The sequence below is a fragment of the Citrus clementina genome, unplaced genomic scaffold, assembly GCF_000493195.1.
Source record: "Citrus clementina cultivar Clemenules unplaced genomic scaffold, Citrus_clementina_v1.0 scaffold_8, whole genome shotgun sequence".
Taxonomy (NCBI): Eukaryota; Viridiplantae; Streptophyta; class Magnoliopsida; order Sapindales; family Rutaceae; genus Citrus; species Citrus x clementina.
The window spans coordinates 20,229,625-20,242,526 of record NW_006262022.1 but is presented as its reverse complement, the minus strand read 5'-3'; the positions used below and the strand labels follow the sequence as shown (position 1 = coordinate 20,242,526).

The 12,902-nt window shown below is 29.9% G+C and overlaps 1 protein-coding gene across 1 annotated transcript; it reads right to left on the bottom strand.

Annotated features, from left to right (window-relative positions):
• Positions 1–10,565: 10,565 nt before the first annotated feature.
• Positions 10,566–11,927, bottom strand: LOC18033904 (flavanone 7-O-glucoside 2''-O-beta-L-rhamnosyltransferase). The gene has a single exon (XM_006424250.1). It carries the CDS (start codon positions 11,925–11,927, stop codon positions 10,566–10,568), a length of 1,362 nt encoding a protein of 453 aa, XP_006424313.1.
• Between the last annotated feature and the right edge of the window lie 975 nt (positions 11,928–12,902).

Here is a 12,902-nt window from a genome sequence, read left to right as displayed (position 1 = left end):
TATGTATAGTTTATAATATTGATAAATTAGGTATGTATGTATGTATGTCCATACGTATGTATGACAACGTGTAAATATTTGATGTAACTTTTGTTTAATATATAGATATTAAGTGGGTTATTGTGTAACCTGATTATTTTTCTGTGTCGGGTTTGGGTCACAATATTTTGACACGATTATTAAATGGGTCGGGTTTGGATATGCCTAAATTTAACACAACACGAACGCGACTCAATGACCCATTTTGCCAACTCTAACTTTAGCAACTAGATTTTGTTTTTTGAATCAAATCAAATAATCTGCTGTCACGGGGTAATTTTGTTATTTCAACAACTCTAAACCCTAAATAAATAATTGATAATTTAAATAAAATAAACACTAATTAGAATAATTTGTACCCACTTTGAATAATTAATTATAAAAAATTCACACACTTTAAGAATATCAAATTAGGATTAAATTTGAGCAATCAATTAATTAAATTCCAGTTAATATGATATACTGAACTTCTATTAAATTAAAAATTTATATATTCGCGATAACTCACGAAATTTAATGCCCATAAATATATGATATTTGTCTATGAAATTTATTGGTGGTGAGAATGACCAGGGCGGCTCAATCGTTTATAGTGACTGCAAATCACTGACAACGACACACCATGGATCAATTTATTGATCTATTTTGGAAGTTTCTCTTTTCGGTTTTAGAGTAACAACGACACACCATGTACCAACAAATTAATTGAAGTCTTCTTCAAAGAGAAAGCGAGAGAAGAGAGTTGTTGAGAGAAGCAACCCAGTTGTGTATCGTGTCTCTCCAAGCAATGCAAAATTCCAAAAGTGCTTTCGGGCTTTCGGAAGAAGTGCTTTTCAAGATGACGGGGGGACCAGTAGTATCACACGACCCCTGAGACCCACAGATTTTTTGATTCATTTCCTGCTTCCTCTCGCTTTCTTTATATCTTCATCAATAATCTCCAATATTTCAATTAATAAACCGCCATAAGTTTATGTTTTATCTCACTGAAAAGCTCACAAAGTGCTAAAATTGTATGATCATCTTTTAATTCAATTAAAACTTGGGCCATTAATAATATCTTCACTGAAGTTCACATCTTTTACTGCTTATGCCAAATTTATTAAGACTTCCTTTTTTTAAATTGCACACAATTATTCAAAAAAACTATAAACTAACTTTTCTAAAAGCTAACATTTTTTTTCTATAAAATAGAGTGAATATGCACACAATTTTCATAAAAACAAGCTATGAGCATAAGAATATTATAAGAAAAATAATAATTGAGACAACTAAATAACACAATTAATTAAGGGGAGAATATAAAGATAAAAATTGCAAATTTGAGATAAACTCACATATTAGCTTTAAGGGCCGGCTTTAACTAAATGGGGGCTTTAGGCAAAATTTTATTAGCCCTTGTGATGTTAAAATATCAACTCTCACAAGAACATTAAGTAGCTCAAAATTCAACTATTTTCAATAATATCTTGAATTACAACAATTACTAACAAGATCCCAAAAAATAAAAAGGAAAGATATCTATTTATTTCCACAGGAATATTAACTAGCTTTGTGTTCCACGAATTCCACATCCTTAAGGTACTCTAAACCTTCATCAACCACGCCGTAATCTTCCAGGGAACTGTAAATCATTGCCCTTACGTGTTATGATCCTTGTTGCAAACCATCACTAATGCAAATTACTAATCAAATAAATTTTATTCTTCTTGGTTTTTGGGATGCAAAATTGTTAATTAAAATCTTATATTCTAATTTAGATAACAAATCTTTTTCAGTAGCCAATATACCTAATCCATTTAATCTTTCTTGTGACATTGTAGTTCTTAAATAAGATTTTATTAACTTTAATTTAGAAAAACTTCTCTCAACAGAAGCAACAGTTATAGATATTGTCAATAATATTCTATAAGCAACAAATGCATTTGGAAAATAATCTATTTTTTTAATAAAATTAAGTATATCAAGTGGAATATTTCTTTCAATATGTAAAACATATTTTAAGAATTTTAACTCAGAAAATAAATCTAATCCATTAATATCAGAAAACATATCATATTTCAAGACATTTTAAAGATTAATACAATAAATTTTTAAACTTTCAAGATTAATCAATAGAAAAATAAAAAAATAAATTAAATTTAAAAAGGCTAAGAACAGTAATAATAAAAAATAGAAAAAATAGAATAATAACACCTCGAGTTGAGTAGTTGAGATTAGTATAATGATGCCAGTGAATTTCATAGAGAAAGAGAAGAGAGAGCAAAAACATTTTGCTAAAAGTAGTGGTGAGCGTTCGGATTGGGTTGATCCGAAGTTTACAACCCGTTTGGGCTGAAAATTCAAACCCGATCAAGTTGTAATAAACCCGAACTGAATAGTCAACCTGAACGGGTTAACCAAGAAAATTAAAAAAATAATAACTTAAAAACATATTTCTAACCCTAACACATCACAACTTCCAATTCCCAAACATACACTTCTCAGCCACCACACTCTTTTTCTTCTTTTTCTTTTTTCCTCTTTGTTCTCCTTCTCCTCCTTTTCTTCCACCACTACCAAATATCATCTTCTTCTTCTTCTCTTTTTCTTTTTCTTCTCTTTTTCTTCGTCTTCTTTCTTTTTGCCGCCACCGAACAACTTCTTCTTCTTCTTCTAGTCTTCTTCTCTTCTTTTTCTTCTTCTTCTTTCCTTCCAATGTTGCCAAGCATCTTCTTCTCCTTCTTTTATTCCTCCACCACCAAATGTTTCTTCTTCTTTTTTTGATCTCCCATTAATTAATCATTTAGTACTTTATTTTTTTAATTGTTAGTTGATTTCTTAATTTTCTTTTGTTAATTTTTAATTTTTTTGTTAATTGTTAAATATAGAGTTATTTATTTTAATTATTTAATTAGTGAATAACATTACGAGAAATTTGTTTGATATTTAGTTAATTATTCTTTTTTGGATGGAGATAAAATTAGGAATTTTAATATAAACGAACCTGAATTTATAACCGGAACCAAACCAAACTAAATTTAATTCGGTTCAGTTTGGTTTGGGTTTATAGTTTCAACCCGATTGGGTTGAGTTTCCCAAACCAAAACGGGTTGAAACCCAAACTGAAACCCGAACAACCCTAACTGAAATCCGATTTTCCCATTCCTAGCTAAAAGTATCCTTGATTTAGTATGTATCAGTCTATAAATAATGAGTTTTTAAATAAACTTTAATAGAATTCTAAAAGTTAGCTCTTAAAATCCAATGTTACTAATTTTAATAAGAGTTTTTTTTTGGAAAGGGAAAGCATTGATTTTCTTTTTGGGGAAATAATAAAAAAATAAAGAAGCAATATTCAAAATAATTACTATACCACAAAAATATATTTTATAATTAAGGTAAAGATTATCAAATAAGAGAGATAATTATGAATGAGAGTAATAGCGTAAAGCCTAAAAATTAGGCTTTTTTACTATAGAAAAAAATATATACGTAAATTAAATTTTTTGAATCCTATCAAAATATTAATTATACTAATTAATAACTAGATACCGAAAAATTGTGTCTTTCTAAATATGGGGTCCAAGTGTCACGGCTCGATTTTGTCCTATGCTGTGTTGTGTAGCCTTAGGCGCCAAATTCGCACTCTTGGCCCTAATTCAGCCTTACACTCAAGTCCAATGTTGGATTCGAAAATCAGAATAAGTAATCACTCTAACTCACAAAAGATGGGAGGAAAGGATTTGTATTGCTTGATGAAATGTTTACAAGGTTTTGTGTTGCTTGTTGCTTATGTTTCTTGTGTGTTGTGGCCAAATGAGGCCTCCTCCTATACATAGAGTACAAGAGAGTGGGTTAATGCACAATTACCACCTACCACCTACCACCTACCCATATTAAAAACATAGAAAATATCTAAACACTAGATGAGTCTCCATGGCTCTAGAATCATCCATGGGTCGGGCCATGTTGGAGGCTTGGGCCATGACAATAGGCAACTACCTAGTTCGTCTAGTGCTAAAGCCACCACTGTTAATTTTGATGGTTTGAGGCTTTGATGAGTGACTATGACCACATAAAGTTAAAAAATATATATATATATCTTTTTTCATAAGAGTAAAAAAAAAAGTAATGGATAAGTTAACAAATATAAGATTTTTACATAGATTTAAAATAAAAATAATTAGTTAATTCTAACATAAAAAATATATATATTTTATATGGACTGATAATATTAATTAAGGTCTTGGATTCAAGGCTGAGCTATCCTATGTCCAACTCTTTATAATATTATGTTACACGTGCATATATAGCAACATACAATTAAAATTTTATTAGTTTTATATTCTTATCCAATAATTATCAACTATATCTTTTTAAAAATTTAGTAAAAAGATCAGTTAAACACTGAATTTAATCCATTAATTATAATTTTTAAATAGAGACTTATTGGGGTTTTGGTATTTTTTAGGAAAAGATAATTATAAAGTAATGAAAAATTAAAAATAAATATATAAACATGATTGATTTAGCTATATTATAGGAATTTACATGTTTCAAAATATAACATAACAAGTTTAATGTAAATTTGGGAGCCTTAATAAATAATAGGGTCTAGGCAACGGCCTAAGTTGTCTAAAGGAAGAGAAGGATCAAATTGATTAATTGTTTAAATATTTTCCCCTCTAAAATTTAAAAAATAATGTTAATTTTTTATGAATAATTTTAGTAAATGGATAGATTTACATAATTTGTAAGGTTTAAATACCCCCTTTTTGAATATGTTCCGTTGAGTTTATATACTTTTTTTTACTTTGTCTAAAAATAATTATTGGCAACAAAAAATAATATTAATATTTACGTTCCATTAGCATTCATGTTTGTGCTTTTGACAAGCTCAACCAACCTGCTAGTGCAATTATCATGAATACTGTGTCTGTGAGATATGATTTCTGGTTATACATATAGTAGCTGACGTATTACCATAGTTTTGGGCAAGATAAGATTATTTTTTAATTTCATTTTCTTTTCTTCTTCATAATTGTTTGGAAAACCTCTAAACAACTGACCATGTCTCTTTAGCCAGATTTGCACTTTAATGTTTTTCAAGTATGTACATATATGTATGTATGTATGTATGTATATTGAAGGAAATTAAAATAGTGTGGGACAACAATATCTGCAGCGTTTGTAAAGCGTTAAGTAAGTTTGTGATGCATAAGTTAATAGTAAGTTTTCAGGGTCTCTCTCACGTCGACGACTTTGTTCGTTGGTTATTATGTTAGGTTTAATTAATTATTTTTGTATCGCTTCGACGGTTCGGTTTGTAGTATCTCATGTATAAAAACTGTTAGAGATGTACCTCATCCTTAATATCTTGAACATATAACCATGAATGTACCTCATCCTTAATATCTTGAACATATAACCATGAATATCATCGACCAATTTATGACCTGCAACAAAGATTTAATGAATGATGGCTATTTTTAGAATGTTGATAGCGTAACGATGCATCATTACTGAATTCAGAGCTGGTAAAACGGGTCATCGGGTCGTGTTTGTGTCGTGTCAAATTTAGGTCGACCCAAACCCGACCCATTTAATAATCGTGTCAAAATATTGAGACCCAAACCCAATACGAAAAAATAATCGGGTTACCCAATAACCCGCTTAATATCTACAAAATTTACATCAAACATTTACACATTGTCGTGCATATATAAATACATACATAATTTATCGATATTATAAAATGTATAAATCTATCAAAATATTACACAATTACACTATTGAAATTTTAATTATATATATATATATATTATAAAATATATATGTCTAACAATATTTTACACATTTACATTATTGAAGCTCTAAATGTATATAAAATTTTATAAATAAAATATTGTGTTTATATTAATCTTTTCAAAAAATAAAAATAAAAGAGATGATCATCTCTAATATTTGAGTTTTAATAACAAGAACCTACAAATTATTTTGAAATAGAAAATATTATCGGGTCATTGATCGGGTAAATGGGTCAAGAACTTTAACCCTAACCCGACACGAAAAAAAATCGTGTCGACTCGGACCCAACTCATTTAATAATCGTGTTAAATTCGATGACCCATACCTATTTATTTGTGTCGTGTTCGTGTCGGGTAATCGGATCGTGTCAAATTTTGCCAGCTCTAAAGTCTGAATTTGATTTTATGGATCTGGAATTACCAATGGCTCAACGGTTTGGAGAAAAAATAAGTAGTTTTGATGAATGGGCTCGGCCCATATATCTCACATTATACCAATCGACAAGTTTATTGATGCTTTTGTGGAGGATCTTGTGACTGAACTTAAGCTGAGTATTGATATCTCAAAAATTCTGAAAGCATTAGCTTATCACTATGTTATATGCACTTCAAAGAATGTGATTGCACTGGTTGGATTTAGGTCAAGTATGCTGGCAGCTTCTGCTGTTTTGGTAACTGTCAAGATACCGGTAGAGAAGCAGTATTTTGCATATCTTTGAACTTTGTACGTTTGATTCCAACTAACTAGCTTAGAGCTTGTAATGAATGTGTCGTCGCGTATCTTTTTTGCATAGGTTTCAACTTTGTATATTGATTCCAGCTAACTAGCTTGAAGCTTGTAATGAATGTGTTGCTTATCTTTTCGATAGGATGCATATTGCTGATATGAACCACTTTATCGTTCAGTTAACACAAAAACAAAAAAAGTTGTCAGGGTAAATTGCAGTTTAACCCAATATCCTCTGTGATATGAATCAATAATTTAGGGATTAGGGATGGTAAAGTTATGAAATGACCGCTCGCACAACATTTTAATTTCTATTAGTTTAGCCATCACATTTTCTCTTTAACTATATAATCAAATGGAGATTCCAAATATTGCAATCCAGTAATATTTTTTCTTTTTTAAACATTACAATCTAATAAATTTTAGTATTAAACAAAAATACAATATACCAGCAAGACTTATGAGAAGACTGTAACAAAATCAATTCAACCAAGTTTTGTGCCTCATCATTTAAGAATTTTATAGTATCGTATATTACTGTTTGCTATTTTAGTTTAAAGAGAGGTTTAGTAAAGTGGCAGTTTTGGTGGCCGTCATCGATATATATGATGAAACCAAGAGAAATTCATTCAAAATAGAAGGAAACAATTAAAAAAAAAAAGTAATTTCATGGTGAATCCAAAATTGAGTCCAACATTTCGTTGTTTTGCATTATCGATTGATACGTCAAATTTTAAATTCTATGGTATTTTGTTGTGTAAAAAATTCATGCATAATGGCTCTCTAATTTATTTTACAAAGCCACTTTAGGTTAGCATTTCGTAATTGGAGTTGTCTTGATTTTTTTCTTTTATTTTGCACATTTCTATTTACATATTTACTGTTATATGTCAAACAAACCTTGACTTATTATATAGTGGAGAATCCACATTTCTATCTTCTAATTCACTGTTAATCAAATTTTTCATCATCGCGATCGAAGGTGACTAGGACGGCAGGAGAGAAAGAAATCTAAGTGCATATAGCATGTTACTTTTATTTTATTTTATTTTTTCTTACTAATATTACACAACACTTTCGCAATAGTTCACATCTTTATTTAAAATCTTTATTTTTTCAATGGACTGGGCAAGTCAATAAAAAAACGAAAAAGTAATAATAATAATAATAATAATAATTAGTGTTCAACTTAACCTTTCTAAATTGGACCTACTGGATGGTAATTTGAGTGGGTGCGTGACTGCGTGGAACTTGCGTCTAATTTAAATAAAGAGCGGAGCTATTGGTGCCCCTTCAAACTCCTAATAGAATACCTTTTATTTGTATTTACAAATGTAACCCTAAATTGAATCAGTTGTTGGCTATTGGCTGTTTTTGATGTTAAAAAATTTTAAAGCTTTCACTTTCAATATTCAGATCAATATCGAACATTGAAAAATAAATAAATAAATAAAATATTAGAATAAGAATTTAACAACGAAAGGAAGATATTAATAACAAACTTGAGGATTATTCAGATTAAAAGAGAAATTTGAAAGGAGAAAGAGAAGCTAAAATTAAGAAACCATTGTTGTATTACTAGTCCATCTTTTTTAGGGGACTGTTAATCAACATATGATGATTTTGAAAATATTTTGTAAAGAATCTTTTTTTGTTGGGTTTATAAGAAGGGGTAAATGGGGAACGAAAAGGGCATGTTTATAAGTGATCAAAATTTTGTAAGGATTAAGGAGAGGTGTCAATACCTCCAATCTAAATAAATTGAGTCAAAATTTGATAAATCTAGATTCAACTTTTTTATATTAAAAGAATCATAGTATCAAGATTCATAATCAACCCATTTAATAAACAAACAAACAAATCAATTTGTTTAACTTAAATTTTATTTTCAATTTAACTTAAAGCAATATATAATATCACTTGAATATTATATAGTATTTTTTATTTTTTAACAAAAATAATTCTAATTTTTGGACATTATTAAAATACATAAGTAATTTGTTAAACAAATCATTGAACTCGAATAATTTATTTATTAAACTAGACTCATTTATTTTATTAAATGAGACTCATTATTAATTGAATCAATGCTTATATACCCAAATCCGTTTATTTTAAATCAAATGATGTACCAATTAAGACCTAAATTTCTACCGCCACAGGCCTCTGCTGCAGGAAGACAAATATATGTGTAGCTATCACTTTATATTAAAAAAAGAAAAAGAAAAAGAAAAAGACTGAAGATTATAAAATTCTAATATTCATTATTACTTCACATTAAAATTACTACCTCTATGGCCCGCGCACCAAGAAGTTAAATTTATGCAGCTATCACTTTACATTATAAAAGAAATTTAGAGATTATAAAATTACTAATGTTCATTATCACTTTACATTATAAAAGAAAATTTTCATATTATTTCATAATTAATTATTGATAAAAATACGAATGTTAAATGTCAATCACTATCAACAATTGACAACAGCTGTCCGTGGACAATCACCAAACTCCATCTGCGTAATGCTAAGACATTTGAGTTAGGAAAAAAAGAGACTTAGATCTTAAAGGTTTGAGAAATAATCATGTAAATTTTTAAGTTTTTAATAAAGGATAAAATATTTTCTTTTAATTATAATACACTTAGTAGATAGTAATTAAAAAAATTAACTTTAGAATTTTTAATAAATATAAATATAATTTAAATGGTTAAATTTGTCTTGTAAACTTATAATATTAGAATATTTTTTAATATATAAAATAAATTCTTAAAATGTAAATTATTATATTTATGTTAATAACATATTTGTATTTATTATAAAAATTTTAAATAAATCTTTGGGCTAAATAGATTTCACAATTAATAAAATATATCTAATGCATTAGTGGTATTAAAATTATTTTCTATAATATCGAAAATAATTTAAATTTTTGCGTATTTATTTTAATGTTATGTGTCTATTTATTATAAAATTTAATTTAAGTATTTAACTTAATATAATATAAGATTTTAAAGTGTTAAAATATTTTTCTAAATATTGAAATTATTTTAAAATGTATATATTGTTACACTTATTTTAATATTATGCATATTTATTATAAAACATTGGAGTCAAATTTTTTGAGTTAAGAATCAAAGGGTATTATAGTTAAAAGGGGGTCTTGATTTTTTTTTTTTTATTGAAAACTTAGGATCTACATGACTATTTCTCAAACCTTGGGGATGTAGGTATTCTTTTCCCTTAGAGTTATTGGGCGCAAATTTAACAATGATTGAAACGGATAAAGATCCTCTCCTGATCTGAGTTATCATGAGCTTTTAAAGATCTTGTGCCATGTGTCTTTAAAAGATCCTCTCCTGATCTGAGTTATCATGAGCTTTTAAAGATCTTGTGCCATGTGTCTTTAAATGATAGTGTATGAGTAAGATTTAACTTTTGCTTTTTCTTTATTTATTAACTATTAATCACTCACCTGTATTTTTTATTAGGAGGAGATCAAATTATGAGAGAATCCTAATCCGAAACTTTTATTCATAAAAAAATAATAATTAAATTTCTGCGTCTAAAACTCTAAGTTCTCTCCAGTTGATTGGTCCAATTATCCATCAAGACAATTGACCATCCATTCACTAGTTAATAAATGATTATCTATATATTATCATAAGGGTTTGACTATATTGGAGTTGCTCTCAGGTAGAGCATCCCTTCACAACCACACGATCAAAGTTATAATGAGTTTTTTTATTATTTATCACTTTGCGTTTGTGACTGAAATTCGTGCTCCACCATAAATCTGTTCCAACATAGCCATACCTTTATTATAATTGGTTAAAGTGTACGTATAATAAAGAGTGGAAAAAAAAAAGTTGTTTCCTAAATTACAAGACGATAGCTGTAAACTCTACATCCACACTAGAGAAACACCGCGAAGACACGAACATGTTGAAATCATATAGGCAATAATGTTGTTTGGAAACTTTGTTTTTGCAAATCAAATTATGAGCTAAGCTCTAACTAGGTGCCTTGACAAGCTGCAGCAACTTCTCCACCACATTGATCTCTTCATCATCTCCTTTCTTCTTTATGCTCTCACTCAATTCTTTAGCTTTTCTTTTTATTTGCTGCCCTTCTTCTTGCTCCACAACTTGTTTAATAACCCTTGCGAGGTCCTTTTTTCTAACCCGTTGATTGATCTCCTCTCTCGGTACCTCCAAGCCCACACCTATATCAGCAACCATCTTGGCATTAAATAGCTGATCGAGCACCATCGGCACCGCTATGATTGGTACCCCATACATTATTCCCTCAACAGTAGAACCCCAACCACAGTGACTTACAAATCCCCCTATGCTTCCATGCCCTAAAATTTTAGCCTGCGGAGCCCAACCTTGCACTACCATCCCCTTATTATTCCCGTGAATCTCCTTAGAAAAGCTTTGAGGAAGTGCCTCCTCGATAGAAAATTTTCCTTCAGAATGAAATCTCACAACCCATATAAAACTAACCTCACTGAGCAATAACCCACTAGCTATCTCATTCATTTCTTCCTGGGAAAGAAAGTACTCACTGCCAAATGATACATACACAACTGAAGAAGGCTCCTTTCTGCTCAGCCAGTCCATGATCTTTGTATCATCATTATTGTCTGTGTATACAGGTTCTTGAACTAGAGGCCCAACCGGGATAGTTTCTTTTTTTGTTATATAAGAAAAGTAATCCAGATACTTGGATTCGATCTCTCTTGAGGTTTTGATCAAGACTAGCTTGCAAGACAGATCAATAGCTTTTAAGAACCTGTCCTTATTTTCGGTGCCGTTCACAATACGATGCTTGAACTGGGTCATTTTCTGGATTTCTGACTCAGGCAGATCAAATTCTGGGAAAGGGAATTTCAAGCTGGAATTATGAAGAAAAAAAGAAAAGCTTGCTGCAGCAGTGGTTAAGAACGCAACAGCAGCAATGTCATGCTGATAAGCTGCCTCAGCGGCCCATGGTTGGAATAAATCATAAATTACTAGGGTTGGTTTAAGGGTCTCCAGAACATTGCAAAATGCAGGTTTTGCAGCATCAAATGCTGCTATGAGAGTGGGGATAAGACAGCGGGGAATGTTTTTGGTGGTGTGATTATATGGATCATGAAGTTCAGGAAATGTACAAGGAAGTTGAAGGTCTGTAAGTTGTATTGAAGCTGAAAAATTTTCTCCAAGATTTTGGCTTATGGATTGTAGATTGATGGAAGTAGAGCAGAAATATATGTGAAAGTTTTGTTGCGAGAGCTTCTTGGCAAGCGCAAGATATGGAGTTATGTGGCCATGAGCTAGCCATGGTAACATCAGAATACTTGGCTTCCTGTTGTGGTGTTTGGTTTCCATAATGTTTCTAGATTTGTGTTTGTAAGTTGCAATCCTAAGAAAACATAGTATATAATTATGTATGTAGAAGAGAGTGGAAAGCAAATGCTTTAATTTCATTGGGATCGCAGATGAGAGTCGTAGCCGACATTAATTTCAAACTCTGAGAATTGGGATTTGGCACAACGTGCACTTACTGTTTCATAAGATGATGGCCCACTACTTTACAAAATCAGGAAAAAAAAAATAAATTACAGAACCCATTTAGTCAAAAACTCAAACACAACATTACAATGAACAAAATGACATCCAAGCATACGAAGAGAAAGAATCCACAGTCCCGCTCTCAAGTGATGAAGGAACAAATTTATATATATAGTATTTAGTTAGATTTGAATTTCAACGGGTGCATGAATTAATAAAATGAAAAAAGAACGAAGGAAAGAAGAAAAATCCTTTTGATCTTGAAGGGAGACTTTGTTGGTGAGAAAATAATATTCTTTAAACGGTTAAGATAAAAGTTACAAGGAGTTTTATTTTGTGTTAAAGAAAAATTCAATAAATAGTAGACCCAACCCATAATTATTTGTTCAACCTACGGATTCATCTCTCCAAAATAATACAAAATATTTTCTCTCTTCAATTCTCTTTGCACTTTACATTTTATTTCTTTTGTCAAAAGTTTTTGTTTCAATCAAAACAGAAATCGAACTGAACCACGTTACCAAAAGTTGAATGAAACTCTCTTAAAATTTCTAGCTTTTTAAATTGTACTAGCTTGTTGAAGTTCCAATAATATTCTCGGCTTACTTGTTTCAAAAGCAATTAGGCAGGGGAGTATTTCTGAAGCAACAATGTTTAAAGAATTAATATTTGTCAAAAAAAAATTATATTTTATACTCACTAATGATATATATTCTTGCAATATTGTAATCATTATTGGAGTGATCTATCATGATCCTTGTAGACAAACATTAAATGTTTCAGATATTGATG